Below are 16,973 nucleotides of genomic sequence, written 5' to 3'. Positions count from 1 at the left end.
AATTAAGTACTTGGATTAAAAAAAAACTGACAAATTTATCAATGGATTCATTTCTTCACCTGGTTAAAGTACCTCAAGAGTTTTTTTTAAGAAGGAAGCAGATGTGTTGTCAATCTCACATCATTTGGTTTCCTCATAAAACATTTACAAACCCCTTTTATAACCTTGTTTATTCTCATTTTTGCTTGCTAGAGGCTTCTTGTTGACTCCCTTTACAACATTTCTTGAGATTATTTTCATATCAGATTTATTATAAATTTGATGCTACTGGGTTGCAAAGCAAAAATATATATATATCTATATATATATATATATCTATATATATCTATATCTATATATATCTATATATATATATATATATATATATATATATATATATAGATATACAAAAAGGAGACAGACACCTGGAAGATCTCGGGGTGCGTCCTTCGTGGCCGAAGCCTGTGTGCAGGGATGATGCGTCGCTGGAAAGGGCAGTCACTGTGACCGCCCACAAGGCCGTCCTGACACTCTGAGTTGGAGGAAGTTGACAGCAGGTCACTGAAGACACACATAGCGGAGGGTGATGTGAGTATGTGGAATATACTTGATTATACAGGCAGAGATTACGGTTTAGCAGAGGATGGAAACAGGCATTGAGGTAAGATGATGTTTAGAAAAGCTCATGGGAGCAGTTACAGACAGCATGCAGGTAGAGAAAGCAGGGAAAAAACAACCGAAAAATAAAAATTATTTATAATAGATAACTCGTTGTAGGCAGATGAAGAGGGGGACGAGTGGAGCGTGGAATGAAGCTATAACAGCAGTACCACATGTTGCCAGTAATGAGCTCTGCTCCTAGCGGCAGATTGAGAGCTCTCTCTGCATACAGCTTACGAGGCCTGTCTCCTGGTGACACAAACAGACACATTGAACTAGTCAGACACGTTCTATTTTGATAATAATAGCTTGGATTTGTTTAGCATTGCAGCCATCTGAGACTGAAGGGCTGAAAATCTTGGAGCCATTCCAGGAAATTGTCATATAATCTACAAGCTGCTATCATTGTGTGTGGGGGAAGCTGCTGGCAATGCTTCCCACACACACAATGTATTTGCACAGAAGATCATAATATTATTAGGCCCCCCCAGATACTGACTGAGGGTATTAACAGCACATGGTTGTTGATTGCGACTACAGGCAAATCACTTGTCTCCTGCATAAAACACATGAAATTCCTAAGAACTAACAAAAAGATAAGGCAGTCTAAATGCTGGACAAGACTAGCTACTTACGGTGTACAGTATGAAAGGTGTAGGCCTCTTCTTTGTTGGTAGCCTCTGGTCTGCAGATGACCTGCAGCATGGAGCTCTCAGATTGAGACGTTTGCGAAGGAAGGGAATCGTAATCCGGATCCTTTTCTCTGTCTGTCTGTGGACTGCAGACAAGAAACAGAATCAGCCAGAGATCCTGGATGCTATTAGATTATATAAGTGCTGTAAACATGTGCTTATATCTGTGTGTGTGAAATCAGCTGAAACATGTGAGAAGTTAATGGAACGCTTACCTGTCAGGAGAGACTATTGGGATCTGTGTAGGTGGTATAGCCTGTAGTGTGTTGGTAGGCAGACTGGTGGGTGGTTTGGGTCTCTCTGGTTTGTTGTCAGTGTTGCTATTGGTTACTGTTTCATCTTGTTTCGAAGTTGCACTTTGATTTTCTGTACATGGATTAAAGGAAATAATTTTAATCAAATGAACCTTTCCAACCTTTTTCTTCTATCTATCTTTCTTTACCTTCCTCTGTAGCTTCAACTTCCTCCTTGCGCTCTGGCTTCTCCTCTTCTTGTGTAGTGCCACCTCCCCCTCTGGTACTCAGGGATCCCAACAAGGAAACAAACTCCAAGAAGTTCGATTCATTGGGAATCTGGCCCTCCTTTGCCTCCAGGTCTGATTTGGAACTGGTCATGGTAGCCTGACAGACAATGAGAAATATTTGTGTTTTTTTAATGGGTGGTCATTTCCAAAATGGACACAGAAATACAAAGGGGCAAATCTATCAACCGTGTTGTGTGAGCGGTCTGAAAGCAGAACTGCATCTTTCCCGCTGTCCATGCTCAGCCCTCGGATGTGAGTCCTCCCACCAGGTCCGTAGCGACCCAGAGTTTGGGGCAGGCGCAGGAACCCTTGTGAGTCCACGTTTGGTTCCAGAGGGTCCGTGTCATCTGGGTGGGAGTGGACGTCGATACCTGACGAGCTGTTATCATTTGTCAGCTGTGGACTAGGTGTGCTGTCAGTGGTGATTTGCAAACTAAGACGTTTCTGCTCTGGATCTGGGCACTCGAGCATGGTGGACTCAGAGCTGGTGGTTTCTCTGCATAAGTGGAACTCTTCACTTTGGCTTGTAGTCATGTGTTGTTTCGGGGTGGGGTCGTCCTCTGAGCAGATCACTTCCTCTCCCTCTTCCGGCTCCTGCTTCTCCTCCTCGGGGGAGTCGAATGTAATGACGGGGATTTTGATGTGACTTTCTCCTGCATCCTTCTGAGCCTTGCAGGGCACACAGAGACATGTCACTTGTACTTTCCCTCGAACGTAACAACATCTCTGACATAAATCAGACAGCATTTAACAGCCAACAAACTGAACACTATAACACACACAGAATACAAAATGTGATCTTCCACATATATTTGGAGACTTACAAATATGTCTACCTAACCAACACTGTCAAATTCTTTTGCACTTTGAGTCTCATACAGCAGCTAAGAACCAAAAAAATATATGAGAAAATAGTAAAGATACACAATTTCAAAGTAGATAAAAGAATAAATAAATCCAATAAAAACACAATCAAATTAAATTTGAATAAAGGTCTGACTTCACTGGGAAAAAATGAGCTTTTATACTGTTTACTACTATCTTTAGTCATCTACAGCATGAACCTGAGAGCGCTGAAGGAGCTTGGTTTAAAACAAACCACTAAGGAAAATACTTAAACTACTAACACTGAGTTAATAACTGTCCAGCACATTATTAAAACCTGCAAGCAAAGCAGTGAACCACGATCTTCTGGAAAGAAATGTGTTGGAAAAACATCTTCAGTGATGAACAGAGATCACTTAAAAGTTTATTGAAATCACATTGTGAAAAAAATCAACAGCAGCTCTCAGGGTTAGTTTAATCGTGAAAGTAAGAGCATTTCCACACAAAGATAACTTTGGGATTGGGACTAAATAGCTGTGGAGCATTAAAGAAACCACTTATCAGAGAGGCTAGTCAGAAAAAAAGGTTTTGGTTTGCTAGGGAGCATAAAAATGTGACCCTGACTGGGTGCACCAGGGTAAGAAGAGGTGGATGAAGTGATGCACCCATCATCATGTCCAGTGCCAAACATGCAAGCCGCTGGGGGCAGTGTTATGATCTAGGGTTGGTCAAATCCAGGTTCAGCAATGATATTTCCCCTGAAAATGATGTCAACTGACTACCTGAAAAAACTGAATGACCAGGATTTTTTTTCTTCCTTAATGGCACGAGAATATTTCAAGATGACAATGCCAGCATTCATCAGGCACCAAGGTTTCTACAGGTCAAAAATATTGCTGGTGTTCATGATGAAGTCACCGTGATGCAGTACAGTTGGGCAGTGGAATGAGATAATTTTAACATATTGAAAGCTATGTAAAACAGGGACAACACCAAGAAAAAAAAACATTATGTCATAAAACTGAGTACTTGATTCTGACCTGTGCATTCTCCAAAAGGCTCTGCTTGACGCTCTCTTCCAACTGAGCAGCAGTCTGAGGATCACAGCTCATAGTGATGATGATCTTGACTGTGTCGCTGTCGTCCAAGTGAGCTGGCACAGGTCCGGGGCCAGAGTTGTCTACCAGAACCACTTCGATCTCATCAGAACAGTATGTCTCCTCCACAGCCTACTCATAAAGAAAAATACTCGTAATAACCCGGCCCTTCAAATTCAAATTGATCAAACATGTCTTCCTACTCTTTTATAAGGTCTACCTGTGTAGGAGGTTCTGGGATATCAATGACATGCTCCTGGTCCTCATGGGGAGTCTCCAGTGAGTTGTTGTTGGCATCTGAGGGCTCTTTATGCCCCTCACTCTCCTCCTCACTCTCATCTTCACTTCCCTTGGAAGAAGGCAAACCTTCATCAGCTGTTTCTCTGTCTGCAGTCTCTTTGTCCTCAGAGTCTTTTTCCTCTATTCTGTCTTGCTCTGACTCTTTCTCCGCTGTCCTTTCCTGCTCCGACTGCTCTTTGTCAGTCCCTGTCAAAGATCCCTTAATGTCTATCCCTTCTTTCACAGGTTCAGTTTCAATTGTTTCTGTATCAGTTTTCTCTATCCCACCCGCAGATTCAGGCTGGATCTCATCTTTTTCAGATTGGGATGGGGGCCTCTGCTGGGCCTGCAGCAGGGGGGCAGCCTGGTCGGGATTGGGGCTAGAGAGATCATCAGGGGATGGCTCTGGGCTTGGCTGCAAGCCTCCCTCCACAGGCCTCTCCTCTGCAGCAGTTCTGTCTTTCTCTGGAATGAAATGCAAATTCAATTTGTTGATTTAAAGCGTAATATTAATAAAAGCCACAATAAAGCTTTAAATCCTACAGTGGAAATAGTATAATACCCATATTATTTGGCTGCAGCAATAACACACGCAATTCAAACTATTAGAGTAGGTATATATCTTCCCATTGGGGGGAAAATCACCTGCAGAAGCTATAGATTCATCCTTCTACTATTAAAAACAAATAGCACAATTTTTGCACAATCATCTGGTGCATTGCATCCGAGGATTTGGATTTCTTTTTTTTTTCTTCTTTTTTCAATCAGCTGACTGGGCTCTGACTAATCACCAGTCCATTAGGTCATAAATTTACTGAAAGCAGTCAGCTGCTCTTGTTGGCTGGCTGCTAACTCTGTGATGTGTTTCCTTGGGAGGAAGTTGTCGGCCTGGATTGTGTAAGAAGCCATCCAATACAGTAGGGGAGAGGAACAGCTTTCTTCCAGCGCAGACAAATTTTGACAACACGCTAAACAGGAAACAGGTCTGTTACAATGAACCTGTCATGAGGGTTAAATGTGGAACTGCAGTTTTGGACTGCTGCATCCTGTCTTCACACAGTTTTTGCATGCTTATCTCTTAGTCATATTGTTTGTGCCATTTTTAACATCCGAAATAACCACAAGGTAGTCTGTTGGCATTGCTTCATACTTTGTACTTAGTGTCAGTCTGACTGAAGTTTTTCAGTCAACACCCCCCCCCACCCCCACCCAAAACCCCAGTGATAACACTTAATAAAACATTTAAGTGAGTTTATGTATATATCGGAACCTTGAAGTATATATTTGACTCTGTGTGAGTGAAAGAAAATCCCAAATAAGTTCAAACTTATGCACCCAAATCTTGCTTTCAAAGTCATTAAAGATGTATGCTCTACAATCACTCCACCCTAGAAGAAGAACAGTTCAAAGAAATCATCAAAAGCCCCAAAATACCATGAAATCCACGCCCATGATGAGTGTATGAAAACTTTTGACGACGGTCATTTTGAAGCTGATTTTTTTTACCTTTCTAAAAATGTAACCCCTTTTTTATCTGTTAATATTTTTGGTATCAAAGCCTCTAATCTAGAACCTGATACTAATGAACCTCAGCATACTTGGATCAGTACAAGAAAGGAAAACCAATCAGCCATAAAAATGTTTCTGGTCAATTCAAAAACATCACTTAGCACATCCTTTGGGAATAACCTAATTCAGTCTTTGTTGGGGTGACACAGAAGAGCCCACATCTAACACCTCTTTCCAACATATTAAGGAGTGCTTCCTTTGCAGTGTTATACCAATCCTAATTTTGCTCCTACATTAGTTTAATGCAATTTACAAAAATAACACTGGCTTCATTTAAAATCAGCCACTCTAACCTCAGGCTAGCAGGTTAGCCCGAGTTAGCCTGAGTTAGCCTGAGGTTAGGTCAGGTTGTTCAGGTTGCTCAGACAGACCCTTTACCAGTTTTGAAAATTATTAAGTCCTGTTTTACATATTTAAGGACTTTTTAAATCGGGTGAATATTCATGTCTGTATAAAGTCTGATTAATAGTTAGAGTAGATCAATAAAATCGCTGGAGCATATCACCCGTCTCTCCTCTTGCCCAAAAAGGGGGATGCATTTGCATTTGAGGTGCCCGTCTACTCCAGTCTGCACTTCAAATATCCTTGAGCAAGGTACTAACTCCAAGTTCTGATGCATCCATTGGAGTATGAATGTGTGTGAATGTTAGATAGAAAGCACTTATGTAGGAAAAGCATAGAAAAAAGTGTTTGTATGATTGGGTGAATGAGGCAAGTTGCATAAAGCGCTTTAAGTGCTCAGTTAGAGTAGAAAAGTGCTACATAAGAACCAGTCCATTTGTCATGTTTTTTTCCTTTATTAGTTAACTATCTGTATCTTAGATTAGCATTACCTTCCACGGTCTTCACCTCATCTGACTTTGAGCAGTCCTGTATGGAGGACAATTCAGAAGGTTGGGATTACAATTTAGACATAACACAGTATCCTCACACTGCCAGGTGTTAATATTTAAACCTTCTCTCACCACCCCAATCAGTCCCGGGTCAGTTTCAGTCTGTTTCACCGTCACCTGGATCACTGAACTGGGACGCTTCCGAGCCAACGTAGTCATGGCAACACTGTCAGGGACTGTGCTGCTCTTCCTAACGGACAAAGACATTGGATGAAAACAGACACAGTTAAGTAAGAATGTGAATAATGTAGCATATTTTTTAAATACAGTGCTGTACAGGTTAGAGATACAGATGAATAAAGAACACACAAATATACTGCTTTATACATGTAAATGAATTAAAACTTAATTTTAGTCCCACTGCAGTTAAAGGAAAACTCTAAAAACTGATGTAAAGACATTTTTTTGTTTATTTTTTATAGCTGTTTACAGACTGACCCTAATGGCAAACACATAATCACCTGTTGATTTACTGAGGTTGTATGAGCTGGGTCACCAAGAGGTGGAGTGGGATCCAAAAGTGCAGAGACATAAGAAACAGCAATACTTTGAAGTGCTTTGTTTGTGATAAGCAATACTTTAAAATTAGAGAAAGGGAACCTTTGAAGAGCGTCTCAGGATTTCCGCCACAGAGAGGTCTAAATTAAGTTCTGAAAGAAATATATTACCCTCAAAAAGTCCCTTCTCAGGGGTCAGGACTTTCTGAAAGCCAAACATTTCTAAAGGTCATATGTACAATTGCTAGAAAAAAATCTGCTTGATTAACATTTTGTGCCCAAAGTCTACCAAAGGGCAAATCAAACTTTCAGCATGCATCATATCTGCCTTAAACAGTATCTCTGTCATCTAAATTCTAAATTCTAAGTCTCTTTTGGACTGTACTGTAAAACTAAGGAAATCCTGGAAGCCCATTCAAAGCATCTAGACTTAGCATAAAACCCCTTTGCAAGAGTGTTGCCTTTAAGTTTCTTTTGCTTTCCAATAAGCTCGACAAGCGTATGTATTTCACACAGTCAAGTATACTTTGCTGCCCCCAGTTCAGGTCCAGAGTTCTTTTGATTTTTCTCTAAGAAGGGATGTTTTTCTGCCTCACAGCAGACCATTTGGGAACAGCTTTAAAGTGTACTGCAGAAATGGCTGATTACATTTTTAAACACAACATCACACTTTGCCCTCTCATTCCCAGTTCAACAAACCCGACAGAGAGAGAGACAGAGAGAGAGACAGAGTGGTAGTCGAGTGAAATAAAAGGTGAATGAACAGAGGGAGCAGCATTAATGGAAAATCAGAGAAGTAAAATATGATTTTTTTTTTTTATACTGGGTATGTTCTGAAATACAAATAAATATGCTCACACCTCCGCACTACCCTGCAGGAAGGTGCCACATTGACAGATTTTTTTCTGAATGTAACTGAAGAGAGAGAGAGGGTGTGTGTGTGTGTATGCATGCTGCTTGTCAAACAAACATGCAGACCTGTAGCTCTGACACTAAAAGAGAAGAGAGGCAGAGATAGCCAAGATGTAACCTGGTAGCTACGATTTTATATGAAGTTTCACATGTAAAAGCCATAAAACAGAACTGATTTGGAATCTATAGTTGACATAAGTTAGCAGAGACAGAGATAGTCTATGGACCTCACTACGTCAGTGTAATTACATGTATTTTAAATTCTAAAACGCACTGACTCTTACAGATGAGGAAGTAGAAAGAAATATTTTCGTTTGTATTTCCTTTTTCATCTCAACTCAATTAAATGTAACACATTCACACAGAGAACAAGATTTTTTTTGTCTCCGTGCAGATCAAGTGTCTCAGCGAAGGGGCTGACTGAAGATCACTGACCTCTCCTCATTAGCTCGCTCACTTGCCGAAACTGTACTTTGAGTCTTTGAAATGAAGTAGCGAGAGTGCATCCCACTTTGAGACACTTGATCATGAAAGTAATCCAATCTCAGACAGAGGGAGAAAAATACAGAGACACATAAAGAGAAAGACAGGCGGGACTAAAATGGAGAGTGATGCTTGGCTATGTTTAGTATTGGTGGTATTATTTTAAAATTGGGTCTCAAACCTAAATGTATAATTTCATGTTAATAATTAAGCTGTGTCATTAGGGATTTATACCTCTGGCCTAGATTTTGTATTGGTTATCCGAGTAGGGGAGCAGCTCAAGGCACAAGAAAAATTATTTCTTGGTAGTTATATGTTTGCAGCTATTTCATATTTATCCCACTGACTGTGTTTTTGGTTTTTACCTGATGCTGGGGGGCAGGCAAGAATCTGAGGCATTACTTTTCTTCTCCTGAGCTTTGCTGAGGTCAGAAAGGCTGCTGCGGACCACTGCCTCGCCCTCGTCGAACATCAAGTGCAGCCGATAGTTGGCGAGCTTGATAAGGACGAAGAAAACAGTGATGGAGGAGCAGTAGATGCTCAGAGCCATTGTAGTGGGAGGCAAAGCCTGTGGAGAAGAAAAGAAGAGCTTAGTCATATTGAAATCAGCATTTCCTGAATCTCCTGACTCCACCAGGACAGAGTTTGATTTAATGCTTCAAGCTTTAGCACCACCAGTTTCTTCTGATTTGTATTGCAACACGCTGCAAGATCTGATTTTGATATATTGGTAGATTAATAAAGTTTACTAGTCCACAGGGGAGAAATTGCCCATAGCAAAGAACAGGAATATCAAAGACAAAGTATCATGCCAATCATGAGTCATAATGTCCCAGAGAGAGTTCTTGCTGTTTTGAATGTCTGCAGGTGCCGATTTACAGCTTACATTTACAGACCAGGAGCATTTGTGCTATTGTCCCTCAACTTCCTTCCATCATTTATCCTGCACTGAATACGACCTTCACAAAAAATGCTAAAAAACTTGAAATTTGAAACACCTTCCCTCAGAAAGCTTGTGTTGTTTCTGCAGGGGAAGCAGTGGATGTTTTCACACAGTCTAGAAACTGTCAGCAACAACAATTTAATATAGAATCAGTGCCAAAGTGCTTACCGTCTGAGGTGTCAGTCACACATCACCATCTGCCTTAATAGCTAAAATATGTGACTGGCTAATTTTGGAAGTAGCAAAACAGATATAATCGGCAATATCTTATCTTTAATAAACTGCTTACAAAAATATACTCTGTGTACAATAAGCTGCCATTGCACTGTTTCCACAATCAAGTCACATTACCCTTTCGGTATTTGCACTGTTTTGCCATAATGTCTCCTATTCGTTGCCTATTCACAAAGCAGGTGGAGTCAGCATCATCACAGCTAAGGTTAATGTGTTTGACCTATAGGTAAGCTGTATGGCAGGAACACAGAGGTCACTGAAGATGTCCCTTCAAAGAAGAAGGGGTCAAATTTGATTGTATTGTATTGTATTGTAGTGGAGGTTGGGCAGTAAAAGTCGAGACTATATATAACTAGGCTTTCTGCCTCTATCAATCACCATATAGCATGAAGCATCATCAGTCCGTGTTTTGTCACTGGGAGTAATGCAGCCTGTGTCGCACCTTTATCAAAGCCCATGGCATGAAAATATTAGTGAACCACATTTCACGCTTTCTGGCTCCACCACTGTCACATCCAGGAGCAGCCATGCTTTCACTTACTGCATGCGGGAGAAAAATACTGCGACAGTGCCCTTTTCCTGGCCTAGTGTTTCCATCAGCTGCAACAACACATTGCATGATATTCCATTCTCCTACATCTTGTGGTTGTTGTTTTTTTCTCCCAAGGATAAACAGGGGTATTATTACAATTTTACCTAGGTAGTGTGGGCACCTTACACCCCACGCACGGCCTTGAACGTCACGTTCCTCAATAAAAACTCACCAGATGGAGAGACAAGGGCAACATCAGGAGAAATATCCACAGATAGAGGTGACATGAGTTGTTGAATTTATTCTGGTCCGGGTCGTGGTACCAGCCCCCGGTCAGGGATGCCCAGACCCCCTGACGCAGGGTTTGCACAACCTGTGAGCCCATCTCCCCTCCTCTCCCCTCCTCTCCGCTCAGGTTGGACTGGCTGATGGTGATGATGATGATGCTGGTGCTGCTAGGCTACAATGAAATGATCTCCTCTATCTAATCATGCATGCTACTGTCGCTACGCCTCCATGTTGGCGCGACGCAGCTCGACTCTTGAGTCTTTCCTTTCATGGCTCGGTCTTCCTCAGCGTTGTCCTCTCGTCTGCCGTTTCCCATCCCAGTGTCGATGCGTGCATTGCTGCTGCTGTTGCTGCTGCCGCGGTCCTCATCATCCTGTCCTGTTCGTCTCTATCCTTCCTCTCTCTCCTCTCAAGCTTGCCTGTACAGATGCGCAGCTCTGACCACCCCCTCCCTTCTGTGTTTTTCACTCCTCCTCTCTCCATATCCATCCTTGTCCATTATGCGAGTTCCACCTTCAGTCAAACACTTTGCGACATGCAATCAAGCCACGTTACATACAATGTATTTGTATCCTATGTACAGACCATGAATTGCGCACAGTACTTAAAGATTATGGAGCTTACGTTTAAAAATAATGTACAGCGGTGTAAACATGCAAAACCTTATATTATATTATATTATATTATATCATATTATGCATGTGCACGTGTCTTTTTGTGGTCCACTGTCGTTATAATTTCCCTGAAGGCGCGCTCTCTTCATGCATTCCTACAGTGACTCCTCCCCCTCCCCCCTGCTGCTGCTGCTTTGGTCACGTGTCAGGTTGTCCACCAATGAGAGTGCAGCGCAGCCAGCAACGAGAGCAGCAGCCGTGTCCCCTGACCGTCTGTCCGGCAGCCACTGCTGGGTCCGACTCAGTCTGGCGACAACGTTAGCGGGGGGCTTGTTTTGATTAAAGTTGACGGATTTTTTTCCGTTTCATATTTTATTCCCTGTATTGTTGTGTGGAAGTACAGGATATATACTGTGGTTCCCGAGTCCTTATCCGTTGGCTGTTTTTTTCCGCACATCACCGAAGGAGAAATAAACTTTGGAATTAACCGATCTCAAAGTGGAGAGGAGCAACTTTTCCAACAGGCTGACCTATGCTAAGCTAACCCGCTAAGCCAGAAGTCTGGAATGCAGTTGAAATTCCAGTTAAAAGTCCACAAAGGAGCACACGAACTGTCTGTTTCGCTATTCGGTGACTATATGAGATTTACTAGAGACTCTCACAGTGAAAGCTACTCCGCGGAGCCTCTCCGTATTTGGTCGGAATGGACGCTGCAGGTGCACCTCTTGAGGCACCTGCGAAAACTTGGTAACTTGAGAGCTAACTTTAGCCTTTTCACGTTAGCATTCAGCAGAACCAGACAGTGTTTTGTGATAGCTTTAAATTAAATTGGCTTGGCAGTTAATTGTTATTTTTCGCTTTACTGGCATTAACCAGGAGCTTAAAAAAGCGTCGTTAGCTAACCCGTATTTTGGCTAACTTAGCCAGCAACCTCGCTAGCTAGTTATTGACCCTCACACTTCTACCGGAGTGGCGACGTGGATACAGACGCGCTCTCCCACGGGACTTTGGACACAGTTTGACCACGGCGTGGACTGCGCAAGGATACCCCCTCCTCTGTTTTCATCGGATAGTGTCTTAGATGTGACAGCATGAGGATTTCAAAAAGTTACAAGTTACCTTTTTAAAGTTTTCATTTTGTCCAAAAAGCGCTGCACCCTATGGTGCCGCTACGGCCACCGAGAAATGGATGTCTCGCAGGCCGCTTTCCCAAACGGTGAAGGGCGGCCGGGCGGCGGTGGGACCGGGGAACATGCCTGGGCAGAGTCCCCCTCAGTTCGGGCTTGGGCTCACTCTGCCCCGCTGTGCCCGACTCGATCCCTGTGGACAGCTGCTTATGACTACGAGGCGAGCGGCGAGGACGAACTCAGCCTCAGGCGAGGTGATGTAGTAGAGGTCCTGTCCAAGGACGCTGCGATCTCCGGGGACGAGGGATGGTGGACGGGGAAAATCAACCACAGGGTAGGGATTTTCCCTTCCAATTATGTCACCTATCAGCCCGCTATATACCGTCTCCCAGCTACAAGTGTGTCGACTGGGGTACCAGAGCGAGTCCCGAGCTCGCCCGTCCAGATCCCCTTTAGTGAACTGGTATTAGAGGAGATCATAGGCGTGGGTGGATTTGGTAAAGTTTACCGGGGCACATGGAAAGATCAGGAGGTCGCTGTGAAGGCGGCTCGGCAGGACCCAGATGAAGACATAACGGCAACCGCCGCCAGTGTTAAACAAGAAGCTAAACTTTTTTCGATGTTGCAGCACCCCAATATTATTAAACTGGAAGGGGTGTGTTTGGAGGAGCCCAACCTGTGCCTGGTCATGGAGTATGCCCGAGGCGGGACACTGAACCGGGCGCTGACCGGAAGGCGGATCCCTCCACACATCCTGGTCAACTGGGCTGTGCAGATTGCACGCGGGATGCACTATCTACACGAGGAGGCCGTGGTACCCATTATCCATCGTGACCTGAAGTCTAGCAACAGTAAGCAAAGATCGATGTGTGTGTTTGTTTGTGATTAAGACAGATAAATTGAGGTAACATAACTTGCAGGAGGATATTTTGCACTTCATCTTTTAGTCATTTATGTTAGTTATGCTTTGGTTTCATGCTGCTCTGTCACTCTTTAGGTGTTAACTAACTCTTTTAAATCCGTTGTTTCTTGTTTCTATCATCCCAGAATATGTGTCAACGCTGTTTTGCAACTCCACATGTACCAACCTGTCACACAAATAATGATAGTTTACCATTTCCTTAGTCACATGACACATTTAGAAAGGTTCAATGTATGTTTATTAGTTATTTGGAAGCACTGCATTGTGACTGCAATATGAGGTTACCTAGTCCCCAGTTTCACCACAGCTGCCATAGTACTGCTCTGCACTCATGACGTCTTACAGCTTAAGAAGTTTGTGGTGTATGAAGTGGTGGGGGATGCTATTAAGAGGATGTGAAATGAAGTCAGTTTGCTCAGCTGAGCTGCTCCCTCTTCACTCATTCCTTATCCTTTGACTAACACACACACACACACACTTGCTTTCTCAGCCCCCTCTCCACCAGCAGGTGAAATGCTGTTCAAATAAATTCAGTGATTTAACAAACATATTAGGTAGACACAATCTGTCAACACTATCCGGCCATGTCCTTCATCACCACCTGGCAGTAGCAAAGTTCATAGGTGGAAAAAGAAATCATATGAAAGTCTGGTTTAGGCTTTTTAATAAATATAACCTTTACGTAATGGATTTTCAACAGAACTACAACTGCTATAAACATTTGGTTTAGGGACAAAAAATCTTGAGTAGGTCTCACTTTTGAGCCTTTATAAAATAACAGTTCATTTAGCTGCGCTTGGTACAGTGTATTGGGCCAACTGTGCCAGTTCCACCATGGACTGGTAATTGACAACAGGCCAGAGAACTTTCCCAGGACTGAATAATGAATGGACAGGTCTTGATGAGAAAAAGGTTCTGACTCGCATACCCACTGACACAGGCTGCTCACTTCAACTCAGGTGTGTTTATGTGTGTAATTTGACTCCAAACACTTTTTCTCCCTTTTGTGACCGGAGACGCTTATCAACCCTGGGCCATGTGGGGAACAGCTCCAGTGCACTGATCTCTTATCTCCAGCTCTGGGAGCCAGTGTGTGAACACGGGGACAAAACGTGTGAAATCTATGCATACGAGACCCTCCATAATCATAGGTCAGGACGTGTGATTGGATTTTAAAAAGGATTGTGATGCACAAAGCCCCATGTATGCAGATCCCATGTATATGTTGTTATTGCTTCTGCTGGTGCAAGTATATCAATTCCAAATTTTTTCAGTTATTGGTATTAATAATTTTTAACAGCTTTATGATAAACTACTTAATATAAAATGTGCTGATTTGGGTCTCTCTATGGTTTGAAGTTAGCAGATACCACTAAAGTTGTGATAAACGTCACACTTCTCTCTGCTGATGTGACAACCACACAATCTTGTGATCTACTTCATTGGTCACAGGCATGCAGAGGCTCCCAGTCACAGAAACGCTTGAGGAATGTGGTATGTTGCGGTGGCATGCTGTAAAGGCTAAGAGTATGGCAAATGTAAAGGGAAGTGGCAAAAGTAAGAAAATTTGTATTAAAGTGCTCTAATTGAGGCATTTGTCTGCTATGGCAATAAAAAAAAAACCTTTTAAAAAGTCAGCTGTGGGTTCCTCCAACAGTCCAGTCCAGAGACATGCAGTTAGTAGAGTTAAGTTAACCTGTGATTCTGTATTGCCCATACCCCGCCTTCTGGCCTATGGTAGCTGCGATGCCCCCCGACTCTGATAAGGGTGAGCAGAAGACAATGGGTGGATGGATAAAAGCCCATGAGCACTGTGAAATGCTACAATAATAACATACCAGTGTGTAAGAGCACTTTCCTACAAATACATATTTTTCAATATACCGGTATGCAATTTCAATAATTGACGTTGTTTTGGGTGTGTTTTATTAATAATCAATGTTGCCCATGGATCCCTCATAATACTGTTAACTTATTAATAATAATTTGGAATATAGCTGTAAAAAGAATTAAGTTACTAGCTTTCGTAGCCATCAGTAAAACATAATCATCACATTATTTTGAAATGCGTTTGATGATGTTGATGTATTTTTGTGCATGTGACACACCTGATTAAATGTTATGAACAGTGTAGAAGAGCCCCACCCTTCAAGCAGTCTTATTTAGGATGAAGCTTTGTGTTAATTATAGGGCAGATGGAGAGAAAGGATTTAACTGCTGTTTAGACTGTTTGAGCTAATCGGATGTTTGGTGAACATACACAAACAGACTCCTCCAAACAGGCACAGTGCTGCTAACGCAACTCTTTATGTTTGTCCTGCCACTTCACTGTGACCTAGATATAGCATAGGCTTTTATTAAAGGAGGACCGTTTAAACTAAAATTAGGAGACTTTTTGATTAGTGTGTTTCTGCAAAGTTGAGGTATAATGAAATTCTGAATTCACAATAGCTCAGACCTCTACCACATAGCTGAATGAAGAGCACAATAATAAGCAATGCCTACAGAAAGAGGACAGAAAATTATGCCAATAGTCGATTTTTCAGAAGTCTGAAAATCTGAAGTCAATATAAAGTGCAATCTAAATAAACTGAGAGTGAATGGCGCTGTATGTGTTTGTTTAGAACCAGGGTAGCAAGTTCACAAAAGACTCTCTCCTAAACACAAATAGAAAAATGGCACCCTGGGGCGTGTTGGGTTGTTTTCCCAGTTACAAAAAAAGAGGGGGAGATCCAGATTAGGAAAGTTGTTGCATCCGCTAATGTTCCCAGTTGTCTCTTTGCTTTGGCATTATGTGTGCTTAGGTCAATCAGAAAAGCATCTAAAAAGATGTACTGAGCCACATTAATGGCATTTGATATCTGTTGTGCAGTTTTTGTCATTTTTTAATTCTGTTGTGTTTTGAGTTGTTGATTTTGAGAAATTTTGTTCTGTCAGACTGTTTCATTGTCTTCTCTCAGTTTAAGCCAGGACTTGCACAAGTACAAGTATACACTAAACTTTTCCAGCTTTACTCAACTCTCTGCCTGTCATTTATCAACTTGCAGTGTACACATGCTCCACACAGGCAAACATACAGCTATTTGATCAATGATTAGCCTGTAAAGTAATATGTTGGAAGTCAGCAAGATTTGCCCAATCTCCTTTGTGTTTTTCAACCTAATCTGTAAAATCCCAGCCTGCAGGGAGGAATGTTGCTAATGAGGATAAAAGCTTAACATACGTTTACACAATGGACTGGTCAAGCAGCGGTTGCTAGGCTACTGTGGCCAGAAGAATGGCTAGGACTCGGAGGGTCTCAAAGCCCTCGTTTTGTTTTGTTCCGTTCATATTTAATCTCCCAGAGAGCAGCGGTACTCTTTTATTGCCACAAACTGAGGGGGTTTCCCTTGTTACTTCGTTATTTTCCTCCTTGCTTCCCTTGCTCCATTCTGCTCCCACTTGCCACTTCTTATTTTTTGTGGCTGCATTTGAGCCAACATTTGCTTTTGTTTTCTTAATCTTTAAAACATTAGCGTTATTATTTAAGTATAGAGTTCTTCTTTAGCTTTATCCATGCTCACATCTGTGTGCACCATAGCTGCCTTTTCATCCACAAAAAAAAAAAGGGTTTGTTTTGGTGACATTTATGGAGTTTACTATGAAACAACCCTGCGGCTTTTTATGTGCACTGGAAATTTTCCAGAGTAGCTCTATGTTGGGCATGGAACTTGCATGTTTAGGGTTTCTAAATGTAATTTGTACTGTATGTCCCCTAAATAGACAGGGACTTTGCCTGGCTAAAACAGGGCCTCTGATGGTTTAGCATATATCTATGCAATTCTGGTCAAGAATGCCAAAGTTTTATGAGGATAAGTTCATGGCTAATTTTGGTTGGAATATTTTGCTGTTTTCACCCTTCTTG

At 42.2% G+C, this 16,973-nt stretch overlaps 2 protein-coding genes across 4 annotated transcripts in view; one reads left to right on the top strand and one right to left on the bottom strand.

Moving 5' to 3' along the window:
* Positions 1 to 10,844, bottom strand: part of pcnx2 (pecanex 2) — a 41,446-nt gene extending 30,602 nt beyond the window's left edge. Inside the window, exons 1-12 of the mRNA XM_003438418.5 lie at positions 10,351 to 10,844; positions 8,775 to 8,977; positions 6,590 to 6,707; positions 6,458 to 6,494; positions 3,997 to 4,520; positions 3,720 to 3,908; positions 2,041 to 2,523; positions 1,774 to 1,951; positions 1,547 to 1,697; positions 1,275 to 1,417; positions 810 to 888; positions 405 to 540 (exon numbers count right to left, since the gene is read on the bottom strand). Coding sequence (XP_003438466.1) covers positions 405 to 540; positions 810 to 888; positions 1,275 to 1,417; positions 1,547 to 1,697; positions 1,774 to 1,951; positions 2,041 to 2,523; positions 3,720 to 3,908; positions 3,997 to 4,520; positions 6,458 to 6,494; positions 6,590 to 6,707; positions 8,775 to 8,977; positions 10,351 to 10,503 — 2,394 coding nt within the window. The 5' untranslated portion in view covers positions 10,504 to 10,844. The remainder of the gene's footprint in view (positions 1 to 404; positions 541 to 809; positions 889 to 1,274; positions 1,418 to 1,546; positions 1,698 to 1,773; positions 1,952 to 2,040; positions 2,524 to 3,719; positions 3,909 to 3,996; positions 4,521 to 6,457; positions 6,495 to 6,589; positions 6,708 to 8,774; positions 8,978 to 10,350) is intronic.
* A 409-nt stretch (positions 10,845 to 11,253) lies between these two features.
* Positions 11,254 to 16,973, top strand: part of map3k21 (mitogen-activated protein kinase kinase kinase 21) — a 29,591-nt gene continuing 23,871 nt past the window's right edge. For 2 of the 3 annotated variants that reach the window (XM_025897506.1, XM_005474308.4), the window contains exon 1: positions 11,254 to 12,998. In XM_025897506.1, coding sequence (XP_025753291.1) covers positions 12,206 to 12,998 — 793 coding nt within the window. In that variant the 5' untranslated portion in view covers positions 11,254 to 12,205. The remainder of the gene's footprint in view (positions 12,999 to 16,973) is intronic. The other variant, XM_025897507.1, reaches the window with a different exon arrangement.

This window comes from Oreochromis niloticus, linkage group LG13, assembly GCF_001858045.2.
Source record: "Oreochromis niloticus isolate F11D_XX linkage group LG13, O_niloticus_UMD_NMBU, whole genome shotgun sequence".
In the NCBI taxonomy this organism is placed as follows: domain Eukaryota; kingdom Metazoa; phylum Chordata; class Actinopteri; order Cichliformes; family Cichlidae; genus Oreochromis; species Oreochromis niloticus.
This window is presented reverse-complemented; position numbering and strand designations above follow the sequence as displayed.